Raw genomic sequence first — 16,027 nt, 5'->3', positions numbered from 1 at the left:
GGCTCTGAATGTTGGCGCTTCCTTCTTATTTTACACGTGTTGTACAGGTTTGTGTTTACAGCCCCGTGCATTTTATGAGACTCCTCGTGCTGCCAGCAGGCGGCGCGCGGTCGCGGTTTCACGTCATTGAGGAGACTGAACGCGTGCAGGCTGGCGTTTATCGATGGTCTCTGATAACAGACGAAAACGATGAGACGGTTAGGAGTCACGTGACTCTGCGGGACGTCACTGAGCATCACTTCGTTAAGGAGCAGCACGAGGACAGACGCAAGCTTCACCTGAGGACAGCAGGCAGCGCGTGCAGGTACAGAGACATATACTTACTGCAAATACACTGTAGTGCTGCCAGGTTTATTAGACAGAGTACTTCATTCTGCTGTAATAGCATTAAAGTCACGTGGTGTACTTCAAATATTCTGAGTGTACTTTCAGTTCACGTAGTACTGCAGTATACATAGTACTGTACAGAGAGGTTACTGATGAAGAACCAGTATTATTGATCGAGTTATTAATCCAGTCGATCGATCAGCGGGACACACAGCTGATCGATCAACCGATCAGAAAATATTCGTTTAAAGTGAGTCAGTCGGTGATGAAGAGGAGGATGAGAACAAAGAGCATCAAATATTCACGCTGAACCTCAAGTGCAGCCTTGTCCCTGTGCTCTTTGTTCCTGTTTCTCTAGTGACTCTGAAACACGCCAAAGATAACGCAGTGTGACATAGAGCTGTCAGCAGAAGAAGAGGTCTGAGGCCTAAAATGAGTTTATTTTTTATTTTTTTTACTTCATTGATCTGCAACCGGTTTAGATTATTTTATTTGTTATTGTACAACAAAGTACACAGCTAAATTTACTGCAGTACTGCTTAAAGAAACAGTTCTTCTTGTAGTATATGTAAGAGTAATAACAGAAGATAGTTGATTGGTTAATGAAGTAACGATAACTGTAGTACTGAGTACTTGTGTATTTTTACTGCAGTAACAAATGAGTACTTTAATGTACACTTTAAACTTGCCGCGCACTTAGAGTACTAATAGTGCATTGTACACAGTACTTCTGCAGTACTCCTTTGAAGTACTGTTACAATGACTTTATGTGTGAACTGATGAGGGATCAGTATGGAGGTGAAGTTATCAATCGCCATTTCAAGTATGTATTCCTGTGTCAAGTGTGTAAAGGGGAGGAATCAGCTGAGACCTCTGATTGATTGATTCTGATTGCACATTTCAGACTCATTACATTCCCGGAGGAGGAAGAGGAGGATCATTTCAGGTAAACAGTCTTCTCTGAGTACATTGCACTCTGTGGAGTGCTCAGATTGAAACCACAGAAAAAGAAAGCTTACCTAGCCAGACCCAGAGATACGTGGTTTCCATGCACCGATGAGGTGAGGTTTCAGCATGACAGACGTGAGAACCATTATTGTGGCAGGGTTTCCTGCAGCAGTTTCCTGTGCAGGCTCACTTCAGACAGGAAGTCATCTCATAATCGTGATCGGTCAGCCTGATGACCAATCAATCAGGTGGTATAAAGGTCAGAGGAAGCTAACAGTGTCTGACTGTGCCCACAGGAAAGATTCAGGTCGCTGATGAACTCGCTGATGAGTTTATAAACGGCAAGCACAAAAAAACCCCTTTAAGACCCTTTAAGAACCCTTTAAGATTTAAAAAACAATGTGTGAACACCTAGAAACAGATTCAACCTCTGACCTCGGAGGAACTTTTCCTTTTTTTAATGAACATGAGCAAATCATGAAAATCTGCATACTTGAGGCTGAAGAGCATAAATAAATAGTCCCAGACCTGGATCTGGAACAGGTCGGCTCACCTTAAAGTGAATTCATTACCTCCTGATAACAGCTCAGTCCTGATACAAGTCCAGAAATCCCAAATTTACCTGCAGGCAGCTGGTGATCCAGCTTTCAGAATTTAGATGGTTAAAAGCTCATTTACGACACTGAAGGTTTTTGACTTTAGAAGGAAGGGGAAGTGAAATTTACTTTACAGTCTCAAATTCTTTCAGGGTTTAGTTTATTTTAATCTAATTTAACAGATTTCTGATCACCTGGTTTATCCTTGCTTTGCGGTGCTCACCAGTATGGCTTTAACTCTTTGTCACAGATTAGCCACTCAGCCTGCACTCGTCTGTGAGGGGAAAGTTCTTTTTATTCAAGTATGTAGTGATGAATAAATCAAGTTTCAGAATAAGAGTGTGGGTGAGATGTGAGAGCTCAGACCTTTTTTTAATGATCGAGCTGTTTTTGGCCTCATTTGGTGTTAAAATCATGCAGAAACCAAAAGTGTTCTTTATCCCCACTCTCTCCATTGAAGGTCATTATTCAGGGCTGTGCCAGGTGTTATATGAATTGTGCAGCCCACATACAGCAGGTGAAAACCTCCCCTCAGACCGCCGTTTGATTGACACCTTCAGGTGCTTTTTCAGCGTGACACTGATCAGAGCAGCTCTCGCTGCTGAGCATGCTCAGCTGGGTCGGATTCTGCTGCTGTCTCCATGGATCCTGTCTGACCTTCTTGTGTGATCCCATTCACTGTGCTTTAAGTTACGTTTTTATTTATGCTGATATTAGTATAAAGACTGATTGGCTGTATCTCTCTGCAGATGATTAGCCCTGGGCTCTGATTGGTTGTCTCTCCCCGCAGACATCATGCTGGCAGTCACCGAGATGGTGACCCAGACGACCAATCGAAGTGACCTGAACTGCACGCTGCCGCATGATGAGGGCCGCCTACCGCTGGTGCTGCTGTACAGCGCCGTGCTGCTGGTCGGTCTGCCCGCCAACCTGTTGACAGTCCTCCTCACGGGGTTGCAGGTGCGCAGGAAGAATGTGCTGGGCGTGTACCTGTGCAGCCTGTCGGTCTGTGACCTCACCTACCTGGGGACGCTGCCGCTGTGGACGATCTACGTGAACAGTGGTCACAGGTGGCCATGGTCGTCAGCGTTCTGCAAGCTGACGGGCTACATCTTCTTCAACAACATGTACATCAGCATCTTCCTGCTCTGCTGTATCTCCTTTGACCGGTGCGTCGCCGTTGTCTACAGCCTGGAGTCCCGTGGCCTGCGACGGCAACGCCACGCCGCCTTTGTTGTTCTCGCTATCATCCTGGTGGTGGCCATCGGGCACGCCCCTGTCTTCACCATGAAGGAGGGCGCCACAGAGGGTTCGCATCACTGCTTTGAGCCGAGTCAGAGCAGTGCGATGGTGACAGGCTTCTACTACGCTCGCTTCGTCATCGGATTCCTGCTCCCACTGCTGTTGCTGGTGGTCACCAACCGCGGCATCCTGGCTAATGTGCAGCGCAGCACAGGGCTGCAGTTGGCACAAAAACGCCGTGTCCGGCAGTTGGCCGTGGGTGTGGTGGTTCTGTTCCTGGTGTGCTTTGCCCCATACCACGTCATCCTACTGGTCCGAGGCGTCATCTTCCACTTCCCGTGGCTTGACAACTGCTCGTTTCAAAAGGCCATGTACACACCCTACACCATATCGCTGGGCCTGTCCACCATCAACAGCGCTGTCAACCCAATCCTGTATGTCTTGTCAAGCAACAACATTCGAAAGGATCTACGGCGAGGACTTGCACAGGTCTGTGGCAGGGTGCTGGTGAGAACTCCGTCCAACACCAGCCAGAACAAAATCCAGCCGATCAACAACTCTTTAGAGCTCAACACAGGCAGTGAGAGGCTGGCAGCAGGAAAACCACCTGGGACCTGAGGTAGCGGTTCCACAACACTGCAGTGTCCTGCAGCGTCCTGCAGTGACCGCAGAGGGCCAGGACCAAGAACTGGGGGACTTTGAGTGCTACGCATGCACAGAAAAACAAAAACAGAAATGTTTGGAACAAGAACTTTAGAGACAGAAGTTAGAGTAACGAAGGTGACACAAACACGAGGATTTGAATAAGGCCTGAGAGACGTTGATCTGTGATGTTGCAGTGATCTGTGTGCACTGCTGTGTTGCACACTGTCAGCCTCCCTGCTGCCACGTGTTAGACTGAAACAGCAGCATCGTACCTGATGGCCGAACACCTAGTGCGTGGCCACTCCCGCAGACACAGAAACATGTAACTGCATCTCAAACATTCACACCTGCAGGGAACTAGCAGGCCAATCAGAGCTCACAGAGACAATGTGACTCAGTTGTCGCTGATATCTGATTATTGATCACATATCTGTGTACTAATAAACTCATTTTTATTCCCATTTCACCTGGTCAGGTGTTCAGAAGGTTCACGGTTCACGGTTCACCTGCCGGGTTCCATCAGAAACAACTTTTGTGTGCACTGAAGAGCTGTTCATGTCCTTTCTGTTGTTGAGGGGACACTTTTTACTGTAGCACTTCAACCGGACAGACAGGTGACCTCAGATTATTGTTTTCTCTGAACCGTAGCTACATCACACACCTGGTCTCACAGTTTTTAAACTGTATTCAGTGACTGGCTAATGTCTTCTGTCATCATTAAAAAATGTAAATTTTTCATGTTCACCCATGTGGACTTTTTTAAAGCAATTTGAATTAAATGTAACCGTGATCAGTTTCCAGTAGCAGGACACAGACAGAAATTTGCATAGTAAAGAAATTAGAATATAAAAAAAAGGGGGAAAGAGAATGCGAATAGAAGCATAAGGATAAATATAGCATATATACACATATATAAATACAGAATATATAAATAAATAACCATCGTATGATCACGTGACCTAAACCACCTCCATTTCCTCAATCAGATAACGAGAGTATCAGAGAGCCTGGAGAATAATAACCCAATGCTGGAAGCATAAAACTACAACACCCAGAAGACGGACTACAAAATGCTGACATTACAGAGGTGTTTTTTTTTTAAGAACAACTTTATTTATACTGAACACATGTCAGCTTCCACGCTAGGAAAGGTTTACAGAGTGCAACATTAAAACACATTAACATTAACAGAACCACATTAGAAATGAATAAAGATAATAAAAACAGAAAGCTGTGAGACCCACTGAAGGCTCCACCCACCCTGACCTCTGACAACTAAGAGAGTGAACAGTATTGTGTCCAAAAAGGAAGCTCAGATAAACAGAATTATAAGCTTCAGGTGCGTCAGGCATTTATCAACAAATCTGAGTTGCTGATAGCTTTTTTCTTTTTTAATCTGATAGAGTGCTACTATGAATTATGGGATGGAATTGTCTCATCATCATCACCTCTCCACTGATTGGCTGCGATCACCCACAAACTAACTAAAAATAAAATGGAATCACTTCCTGTTTAATCTGATGGCTGGTGACAGTGAAGTTTATTTTATAGTTTTAATATTCAGGAACTTTATTTTCTGTCACATTGAGACTTTTCAGGGTCACAGATAAGGTGAGAGTGGATGGCAAGGTGGATGTGCCTTACATCAGTGATCACAAAGATAATTCTATAAAGAACTCAACAAAAAGCATGAGAGAGGGTTCATCAAGAGGTGAACACACAGGAAGTTGACTGTCTGTGGTTAACACTGTGCATGTGCATGGAGGCGTTTGAGTGGAAACAGGAAGCCGCAGAGAGTGTGAGACTGCAGAAGAGAAGAAGTCCCAAGAAAATTCAGCAGGTGTGTGAGCAGCTGCTCCTGCCAGACAGAGTTGAGAGGAAAAAAAGGACTATTTAAACCATAGAGTGAGGCTCACCTGAGACGCACCTATGTGCCGTCCGCAGGTGATTCAGCTTTTTATTTGTAAACGTCCAGTAAACTCAAACTTTGTGACGTGAATAAACAGATGTGACGCCAGAGGCGGGCTCGAGCTCCAGGTTCATCACGCCATTGTAAAGGGAGCAGCATGAATCAGAGCAGCAGGAAGTCCGACCCGATTCCTGCTCTGCTGTGATTGGGTCTGTTGTTGCACTTCTGCCTCTGAGACGCTCTGATTGGCCGAGCTCCTGGAAGGCAAATGCTCAGCCTCATTAATGTTTAAGCAGCCTGTCAGACAGCACCCAGGGGAAATGAATCATTGAAGCTGACCTGAATAAGAACAGCAGGACCCATGGAGCAATTAACCAGAGTCAGAATTAACAGGAAGGTGGAGCTTTTTGGCTGATGCTCCTGTTGATCAGGCCAATCACCTGTCTGTAAACACATACCTGAGATCTACTCTTTAAATGTAGTCAGTTTGGCCCGAACCTGCTTGGACAGAACAGAACCTGCTGGTTATGTCCAAATCCCGGAATCAGGCCAATCACCTGTTTGTAAACACATACCTGAGAACTCTGTTTCCATGGTAACTCACTATGTTGCTTGTTGATCCCTCTAAGAAAGAACTGCATACACACGTGTGCAGGTTTGCCTTTAATGACTTTGGTTTTATTTTGTATCAGAGGTGTCAAGCTCATGCTTGACACCACTGACGCCAGAGTTGGCCAACACGCCAGAGTTGGCCCACTGTCTAGAGCTGATTGGACATTTGGTGGCTCGATCCCATGACGAGATACTAATGCTGAGTTGCTCTCTGACACATCCATCGGAGCATGAGCGTTCCAAAGCACTGAAGCATACAGAAGGTGTTTGAATTAAAGCATTCATTTTGACAGCACTAAAGCAGATTAGGCAGTCATCACGATTAACGTGATTAAAAAAAAATTAACGCTATTAATGGATCTGGAGTGCAGAAGGACTCAAAATCCCTGAAATGTTTCTGTCAGTCGGGCAGTTTGTCCAAGTAGAGTTACCTTCGCACATGCACAAATGGGCAGTAGATCTAGTAGTGACAGGCAGCTGAACCAATCAACTCAATTTGGAAGATGATAAATACACATTGGCCCTCTTGATGGGAAATTTGAGTATTAAAACAACAAGAGTTGACCGGCAAAGTATTATGCACATTGTGCAAGAAGGAATTTTCTTTTCACCAAGCTTAAAATATCACATTGATATGAAGCATACGTTAGCCGGGCATGCTGCTAAGACTTTGGCTAATGCGTCACCCAGCTTGCGACAAATCACTCACGGAGCATCAGGGGGCTCAGTAAGTCTACCTCGGAAATAATGACTGACACAATTGCCAAGTAGATTGCAACAAACTGCAGACCTATTAATATTGTTGAGAACATGCGCTTTACATAGCTTTGGTTCCTCATCTCAAGAATGACAGAGAGAGAGTGGATAAATGTTTACAGAGTTTTTTGTTAACATAAATGTTCAATAAACATGTTAAGTGTGTATATTCCCCCCAGCACAAAAAAAAAAAAAAAAAAAATTATATATATACAGTGGGGCAAAAAAGTATTTAGTCAGCCACCGATTGTGCAAGTTCCCCCACTTAAAATGATGACAGAGGTCAGTAATTTGCACCAGAGGTACACTTCAACTGTGAGAGACAGAATGTGAAAAAAAAATCCATGAATTCACATGGTAGGATTTGTAAAGAATTTATTCGTAAATCAGGGTGGAAAATAAGTATTTGGTCACCTCAAACAAGGAAAATCCCTGGCTCTCACAGACCTGTAACGTCTTCTGTAAGAAGCTTTTCTGTCCCCCACTCGTTACCTGTATGAATGGCACCTGTTTGACCTCATCATCTGTATAAAAGACACCTGTCCACAGCCTCAACCAGTCAGACTCCAAACTCGGCCATGGCCAAGACCAAAGCGCTTTCGAAGGACACCAGGAAAAGAATTGTAGACCTGCACCAGACTGGAAAGAGTGAATCTACAATAGGCAAGCAGCTTGGTGTGAAAAAAATCAACTGTGGGAGCAATCATCAGAAAATGGAAGACATTCAAGACCACTGATAATCTCCCTCGATCTGGGGCTCCACGCAAGATCTCATCCCGTGGGGTCAAAATGATCATGAGAACGGTGAGCAAAGATCCCAGAACCACACGGGGGGACCTGGTGAATGACCTGCAGAGAGCTGGGACCAAAGTAACAAAGGTCACCATCAGTAACACACTACAACGGCAGGGAATCAAATCCCGCAGTGCCAGACGTGTTCCGCTGCTGAAGCCAGTGCATGTCCAGGCCCGTCTGAAGTTTGCCAGAGAGTACATGGATGATACAGCAGAGGATTGGGAGAATGTCATGTGGTCAGATGAAACCAAAGTAGAACTTTTTGGTATAAACTCAACTCGTCGTGTTTGGAGGAAGAAGAATACTGAGTTGCATCCCAAGAACACCATACCTACTGTGAAGCATGGGGGTGGAAACATCATGCTATGGGGCTGTTTTTCTGCCAAGGGGACAGGACGACTGATCCGTGTTAAGGACAGAATGAATGGGGCCAAGTATCGTGAGATTTTGAGCCAAAACCTCCTTCCATCAGTGAGAACTTTGAAGATGGAACGAGGCTGGGTCTTCCAACATGACAATGATCCAAAACACACCGCCCGGGCAACAAAGGAGTGGCTCCGTAAGAAGCATTTGAAAGTCCTGGAGTGGCCTAGCCAGTCTCCAGACCTCAACCCCATAGAAAATCTGTGGCGGGAGTTGAAAGTCCGTGTTGCTCGGCGACAGCCCCAAAACATCACTGCTCTTGAGAAGATCTGCATGGAGGAATGGGCCAAAATACCAGCTACTGTGTGTGCAAACCTGGTAAAGACCTATAGTAAACGTTTGACCTCTGTTATTGCCAACAAAGGTTATGTTACAAAGTATTGAGTTGTATTTTTGTTATTGACCAAATACTTATTTTCCACCCTGATTTACGAATAAATTCTTTACAAATCCTACCATGTGAATTCATGGATTTTTTTTTTTCACATTCTGTCTCTCACAGTTGAAGTGTACCTCTGGTGCAAATTACTGACCTCTGTCATCATTTTAAGTGGGGGAACTTGCACAATCGGTGGCTGACTAAATACTTTTTTGCCCCACTGTGTGTGTGTGTGTGTGTGTGTGTGTGTGTATATATATATATATATATATATATATATATTTTTTTTTTAATTATTATATTAAACATGCAGCTTGATTGCACTCAGCTTATTTCAGTGAACTTCAAGCTTAAAGGCTTCACTGGGTGTCCTCATGATGTCCCCAGAAACACCACAGAAGAAGCAGCTGTCTTTGTCCTGTTTTTAATAAAACACATTAACCTTTAATGAATGACAGGAAAGGTGGGATGACCTCCGACTTCCTGCTTCAGATAAACCTGAGGTTATTTTACTCAGCCCTGAAAATCTTGGAAATAATGTATCTAACCAGATGTCTTGATGCTCGATCATCTAAGGCTACATTCACACTGCAGGCGAAAGCACATCAAATCAGATTTTTTTGACCCTATGCGACCCATATCCGATCATGGTATGACAGTGTGAACGGCACAAATCCGATATTTTCAAATCCAATCTGGGTCACTTTTGTATGTGGTACTGAATCCGATGTTTTAGAAAGCGACTGCTGTTTGAATGGTCAGGTCGCATTAAATCCGTCTTTTATGTCACTGACACAAGACAGACGCCAATTATCAGCTCCGGAGAAGCGCCCGAGAAGACATTGCAAACGCTTCCTGGGCATCCAGTGTAGATGTTAGTGAAACTGATGGGAAGACAACGTTGGAGAAACGTGAACATTTTATTTGTACTGTATAATCTGCAGATTCTGACAGAAATCTGCAACTATCCTTTGAAGCACCACTCCTCTCTAAAACAGCAATAAGGATAATTATTAGGTTATTTACATGATTATGTAAATAACAAAATAACTTAAAGCAAAAAATTGGGAAACGTAAAGTCCGAAGTCTTTATATTAAGGGCCATCAGTCAAACAATATTGTTTGCTCTGGGTCTAAACAGAGCGTGTCTTGTGTGACGTCTTTTTTTGCGCATGCGGGCCGCTTTGAGGGTTCACACTAGAGCGCGTTTGCTGTCGCATTTTATTTGTAGTGTGAACAAGCAGACAAAAAAAATCGGATTTGATCAAAAAAATCGGAATTGAGCATTAAGACCTGCAGTGTGAACGTAGCCTAAGTAAGGAAATCCCAAAAGGTTGATTCTGTTCATCTGGATGTTTTCAGTCATCATCAGGTGACTTCTTCAGTCTCAGCTGACTGTAGGTTTCCAACTTTATAAAGAGTACATTCGCACAGTGACTGAAACTAGCACCACTGAATGAACAATGGGCTGTGAGGTCAGTTTATGGTCTTCAATCAATGATCATGAGTACCATTCACAGAGATTTGAAGAATGGCTGCAGTCAGGTGAGACTGAAAAAGACACCTGATGATGACTGAAAACATCCAGATGAACAGAATCAACCTTTTGGGATATCTAACCAGATTCTTACTCTGGATGGCATTACATTGGGCTCCAGTAACACCGTCAGGAACCTTGGAGTAATTTTTGACCAGGATATGTCCTTCAGTGTGCATATTAAACAAATATATCGGACTGCTTTGCTTCATTTGTGTAATATCTCTACAATTAGAAATATCCTGACTCAGAGTGATGCTGAAAAACTAGTTCATGCATTTAATACTTCTAGGCTGGACTACTGTAATTTGTTATTATCAGGATGACAGGGACTCTGCTTGTCCTGATTGGTTGCCTGCCGGGCTCACCTGTGCAGGTGTGACTCAGACTCAAAGACTGAATTCAGGTTCGTTTATTGTTTTTGGCCACTAACAGTTTATCATTACAAAGATCCTTTAAATGTGATTTTGGAAGAAACAAAGCAGTAGTGTTCAGGTGGGACCCTGCCCCCTCTCCTGTCTCCAACTGAGCAGAGGGCGGGGCCAGAGGAAAGATCATAACTGACACAAATTAAAGATTATTTTACCCTAAACGACAGCAAAGATGAAGGTGATGACGATGTGCAACTTCAACAAAATTAATTCAGTGTTTTCGTCAGAGCGAGACCTCCGCCCGCTCCCCGTGTCAGCTTGCACACCAACAGGAAGTCCTTACACATGCACGACAACAGCAGGCGCTGGTCCCATAGAGCCAATCAGAGTAAAGGTCAAAGGTCACACAGCAGCTCTCAGCAGGGAGGGGTTAAAACCAAGGGGTGGGGCTTCCAGCAGGTAAAATCCAACAAAATAAAAGCAGCAGGAAGCGCAAACACACCCCGCCACAATAAAATCCTGAAAGTAAAAGCTAAGCTCTCAGTCTGCAGCCCGACTCGTTCAGGTGGGGGCGGGGCTTCAGGCTTCAGAGTCCAGGCCGTCGAGAGTGAGCTGGCTGCGGTGGGGGGAGTTGGGGCTGGGGGGGCTGCTGGGGTTGGAGCTGTTGGAGGGCGTCGAGTGTTTGGTGGAGTCAGAGTCAGGCTGAGGGATCAATACAGAAGCATGATTACTGATCAAGACTGACGGTCAATAGAGAGAGAGTGAGAGTGAGTGAGTGAGAGTGAGTATATACGGGTTCTTACTATCTTGGTGGGGACCAAAATCTGAAATTTACTATACTGGTGTGGACCAAAATCCAGGTCTCCACGGGGTTGAAGGCATTTTTCCACACTCAAAATGTGGTTTTAATGTCAGGGTTACAGTTGAGTTATGGTTAGGTTTAGGAGAAGGTTAGGCATTCATTTTTAATGGTTGGGGTAAGCAGCTAGGAAAAGCATTATGTCAATGAGATGTCCCCACGTGGATAGCAAACCAGACGTGTGTGTATGTGAGTGATTGTGTGTCTGTGTGAGTGAGTGTGAATGTGTGGTACCTCTCGGTCCACCTCCTCCGGGTCACAGATGCTGCGGGACGAAGCGCCTCCCCCAAAATCTAAGCCAATGAAATCACAGAGACAGGTGAGTTAGTGACAGTTCGTGTCGAGACTAGCGACATGAACACTCATATGTGTTTACCTGAAGCTGTGCGTGTGATGTGCGTCTTGCTCCTCTGTTGCCGTGAGATACTGGAGAGGGGGCGGGGCTTATCTTTAATGCAGTCGTCCTGAGAAGAGGGCAGCACACTCTGCGGGCACACACACACACACACACACACACACACACACACTGATGAATAGAGTTTTATTGATCCTTCTGGCATCCTCAGACTGATCGATCAGCTGGCAGAGGTACACAGCGTGACCTGATGACATCATCGCTGACCAATCAGCTGATGAGCGAGTGTGAGGTCATCAAATCAATCAAGTGATTGCTGCATACAGGTCATGTGACCTGGGCGCAGCCTGAGTGGAGGGGGGAGACAGAAGCTGGCCTACCCTTCCCACAGAGGAGATGGAGGGAGAGGAGGAGGAGGAGGAAGGCTGCAGGAGGCTCTGCTGGGAGGAGGAAGAGGAGGCGTCTTTCTGCAAGAAGGCGCCAGCCGATGCCGACGTCATGTGATACACGTGCTCAAAGTTGGAGGGGGGAGAGATGAGGGTGTGACGGGAAGAAGAGGAGGAAGGGGAGGGAGACGGGGAGGAGGAGAGGGAGGCAACATCACCAACCTGAACACCAAGACGCAGACAAAGATGAGAAGGACCAGGATGAAGTTGAAACAGGGGGAAGAGAGAAGAGAGGAGTCAGTGTGATGAAGGCAGGAGTCAGAGGAGTGGGGGGAGGAGACGGAGGAGAACATGCCGGCAGCAGAAGGAGGAGCAGGAGGAGTTACCAGAGGAAGGTCCATGAGGACCTGCATGCCGTCTCCTGGTCCCATGTGAGCCACGTGGTTAAAGTTGGTGGGGTTAGAAATCATCTTAGAGCGAAGCTCCGGATCCCTCAGCATCTCCCTGAGGAGACAACGACACCAGCACACAAGTGAGCACGCAGGTAAACATAACATGGGAAAACACCAGAAGGGACTAAAATCACCTCCTCTGCTGGAGTCGCTCCTCCTCGGGAACCTTGAAGAGGAACTTTCTCTTGCTGCGAGTTCGAACCATCAACTTCCTGCTGTGATCGGACGTCTCCGGGATGGTGAGATCGCCCTCTGAACAGACATGGGTACAGAGACAGGTATGAACAGGTTAGCTTCAGCTGTGGGAGCATTAGCGTCCATGTGATTCAGGTGTGCTCCTACCTGAGGAGGTGTTGCTAAAGTAAATCAGACGAGGAGGTTCTGAGCTCAGCAGGTTTAACGTTCCTTCAGCATTCAGAGGTCGAATCTGTAGATAGGTGCGCACACAGTCTTTCAGCCATCACTGCATTCTGAATGGGTGGTCTGACCTTCACTGAACTGTGATTGGTTACCTTGCGCAGGGAGATGGTTTGGACCCACTCAGTGGTGTGAATATCAAAGACATCAACCCCATACTCGCTGTAGACCGTCAGGTGAGATGAGTTAGAGCCTGTCACACAGAGAGACAGGTGAGACACAGGTGAGAGACTATCCACTGCACCCACCTACAATTACAAGAATCGTGCAACGTACAGAAAGCAAGTGGTGTGGTGGGCCACATGAGCTCCTGGGTCCGGGACCGACGTCCCTGTCCATCCACATAGACACCGAGCTGGCTGAAGCAGAGCAGTAGCTCGCTGGATCCGACCTCCAGTGCATGTAGAGCGTCCAGTTGCTGTTGCGCCAGGAAGGCCAGCGATGGGTCTGCCGGGCTCACCAGGCTTATGGGGGACGACTCCCCCTGCAAGGCCAGCAGAGCGAAGCCTGACGGGTAACCGATGCACAGCCGGTCCCTTAGCATCCCCAACCACTGAACCACACCTGGGGCCTGCACCTCCCACAGCTTCTTGTGGTGGGGCTTTGTCGGAGTGATCTCGTAGCACTGAACCTGGAAGCGGGATATAGAAACTGCAGCATTAGGATGGGCACCGGAGCAGAACCGCAGGTCGCCTCCAGGTGAGCCCATACCACTGACCTGACGTTTGATGGCAGCCAGCAGGCAGGGGGGGCCTCCTGGGCGGAGAACGCCTGTGGCCATAGCCTGGCAGCCTTTGGTGTCTGCCAGCTTGGCATCGAAGCTGGACTCCGCTCCCTCCAACACCCCCCAGGGGTGAAGGTGAACTTGACGGTTGCGACCGCAGAGAAGCGCAATGATCTTCTCCTTTGGGATCAATTCAATCTGAGAGATCTTCTTACTGTCTGCAGCTCTCACAATCACTGTAGAAAGAAAGGGAGGAGTTAAAGGAGGTTAGCACAATCAGTCACGTGGACAAAGTCTGTTCACTGGGCTCACCGTCTCTCGTAATTTCAACCACAAACAGTCCGTCTTCTGTTCCCAGGGCGATCCTCTCACGATCTGCACAGATGGGAAATGTTCTTATTAACAAAATAAAAAGCGAGATTAAACGGATACAAATCAAGTAATCAATAAGACTGACGATTGACAGGAAACTCAGCACAATCCATCAGCAGACCCTGAAAAATTTTCAGCCTACCACGGTCAACCGTCCTACACTTTTTCAGCAGAGCACTCGTTACTGACCGAGCACAGCGGCAGACAGCGTGGTCTTGATGATGGGCAGCGAGGCATCGTAGGCCTCGTGCAGGACGTGGACCTGCTGGCTCTTCAGCAGGTTCTTGGTCAGGATGCTCTGCATACCTTCCAGGATCCGGACCCATTTTCTCTTCTCTACCTCGCTCTCTGCCAGGACAAGCAGAGACACTGAAGACAGCTGCGAGATCAGCTGCAATGATGTCACCTGACCACGACAACAAAAACAATCAGAACAGGACACGCACTGGTGCTCAGACACCAAATGGTATAACAGTGATGGGGTCTCTTACTCTGAAGATGCAGGGGATGTCCTTCCTGGTTGCGTGGATCACATCGGAAGCCAAGACCGAACTAACGGACAAATCCTCATCCCTGAAAAAGTGAGATGCAAGAGATAATCGCATATACAAAAATAATACTTGTCACAAACTCCACACACAAAAACCCCCCCCGCCAGCTTCACGCGACTGCCTAAATCTTCTCTAAACCAGCTAAATCTTTTCATTCTATTACAGTCTTCACAAAGGTATCAGAGTCGTCTCTGAACTACATGAACCTTACCAGGACTCACAAGCTGTCCTAACACTTAGGGCTACACAAACTTTCTTCAGACTTCGTCTCAGGACCTGGATTAACATGCCCACACGAACCTTCTCAGAAGTGTTCGCGCTCTGCGGTGTCACTTCCTGTTCCAAGACAGTGATGTTTTTGTGTAGCCAATTTAATTAAAAACATATTCTTGTTTCACAGTGCATTTTCACTGCTATGCAGATGACACGCAGCTTTATCTATCCATGAAGCCAGATAACACACACCAATTAGTTAAACTGCAGGAATGTCTTAAAGACAAAGACCTGGATGACCACTAATTTTCTGCTTCTAAATTCAGATAAAATTGAGGTTATTGTACTTGGCCATCAAAATCTTAGAAATATGGTATCTAACCAGATTCTTACTCTGGATGGCATTACCTTTGCCTCCAGTAACACTGTGAGGAACCTTGGAGTCATTTCTGACCAGGATATGTCCTTCAATGCACATATTAAACAAAAATGTCAGACTGCTTTCTTCCATTTGCGCAACATCTCTAAAGTTAGAAATATCCTGTCTCAAGAGTGACACAAAAAAACTAGTTCATGCATACTTGCTGTTCCTAGATAATTTAAAAGTAGAATGGGAGCCAGAGCCTTCGGTTTTCAGGCCTCTTTTCCGTGGAACCAGCTTCCAGTTTGGATTCGGAAGACAGATACTATCTCTACTTTTAAGATTAGGCTTAAAACTTTCCTTTTTGCTAAGGTTATAGTTAGGGCTGGACCAGGTGACCCTAAATCATCCCTTAGTTAAGCTGCAATAGGTGTAGGCTGCTGGGGGATTCCCATGATGCACTGGGTGTTTTTTCTTGTCTCACTATGTGTTAATAGACCTCTCTGCACTGAATCATACTTGCTATTAATTTCTGTCTCTCTTCCACAACATGTCTTGGTCCTGTCTTCCTCCCCTCGGTCAGGGAGGAGCAGGGAGAGGATTTCTTCCTGTTAAAAGGGAGTTTTTCCTTCCCCACTGTTGCCCAACCACTTGTACATAGGGGGTCATATGACTGTTGGGGTTTTCACTTATAATTGTAGGGTCTACCTTACAATATAAAGCACCTTGAGGCGACCGTTGCTGTGATTTGGCACTGTATAAATAAAACTGAATTGAATTAGAAGACCTGGAACTTG

At 46.0% G+C, this 16,027-nt stretch overlaps 2 protein-coding genes across 6 annotated transcripts in view; one reads left to right on the top strand and one right to left on the bottom strand.

Annotated features, from left to right (window-relative positions):
• The first annotated feature begins 248 nt into the window (after positions 1-248).
• On the top strand, positions 249-4,461 carry gpr132b (G protein-coupled receptor 132b). Of its 2 annotated transcripts, none has more exons than XM_035908957.1 (3): positions 249-304; positions 1,232-1,273; positions 2,662-4,461. In XM_035908957.1, exon 3 carries the CDS (start codon positions 2,667-2,669, stop codon positions 3,729-3,731), a length of 1,065 nt encoding a protein of 354 aa, XP_035764850.1. In that variant the 5' UTR covers positions 249-304; positions 1,232-1,273; positions 2,662-2,666; the 3' UTR covers positions 3,732-4,461. The 2 variants fall into 2 exon arrangements, with proteins under 2 accessions (XP_035764850.1, XP_006793461.1); XM_006793398.2 differs by having other exon boundaries at positions 2,621-4,461.
• Positions 4,462-10,566: 6,105 nt separating this feature from the next.
• The window catches only part of cdc42bpb (CDC42 binding protein kinase beta (DMPK-like)), a 24,267-nt gene continuing 18,806 nt past the window's right edge, over positions 10,567-16,027 (bottom strand). For 2 of the 4 annotated variants that reach the window (XM_035908917.1, XM_006793399.2), the window contains 13 exons: positions 14,597-14,678; positions 14,295-14,511; positions 14,046-14,108; positions 13,728-13,969; positions 13,286-13,640; positions 13,105-13,202; positions 12,935-13,019; positions 12,727-12,844; positions 12,527-12,644; positions 12,135-12,362; positions 11,776-11,884; positions 11,634-11,692; positions 10,567-11,242 (listed from right to left, as the gene is read on the bottom strand). In XM_035908917.1, coding sequence (XP_035764810.1) covers positions 11,120-11,242; positions 11,634-11,692; positions 11,776-11,884; positions 12,135-12,362; positions 12,527-12,644; positions 12,727-12,844; positions 12,935-13,019; positions 13,105-13,202; positions 13,286-13,640; positions 13,728-13,969; positions 14,046-14,108; positions 14,295-14,511; positions 14,597-14,678 — 1,897 coding nt within the window. In that variant the 3' untranslated portion in view covers positions 10,567-11,119. The remainder of the gene's footprint in view (positions 11,243-11,633; positions 11,693-11,775; positions 11,885-12,134; positions 12,363-12,526; positions 12,645-12,726; positions 12,845-12,934; positions 13,020-13,104; positions 13,203-13,285; positions 13,641-13,727; positions 13,970-14,045; positions 14,109-14,294; positions 14,512-14,596; positions 14,679-16,027) is intronic. The other 2 variants (XM_035908918.1, XM_006793401.2) reach the window with 1 other exon arrangement.

Source organism: Neolamprologus brichardi, chromosome 15 (assembly GCF_056152115.1).
Source record: "Neolamprologus brichardi isolate AB-2024 chromosome 15, ASM5615211v1, whole genome shotgun sequence".
Taxonomy (NCBI): Eukaryota; Metazoa; Chordata; class Actinopteri; order Cichliformes; family Cichlidae; genus Neolamprologus; species Neolamprologus brichardi.
The sequence above is the reverse complement of the archived record's forward strand: the minus strand, read 5'-3'. Positions and strand labels throughout refer to the sequence as shown.

Excerpts from the sequence above, each read along its gene's own strand:
- gpr132b (XM_035908957.1), top strand. The coding sequence starts at position 2,667 with ATGCTGGCAGTCACCGAGATGGTGACCCAGACGACCAATCGAAGTGAC.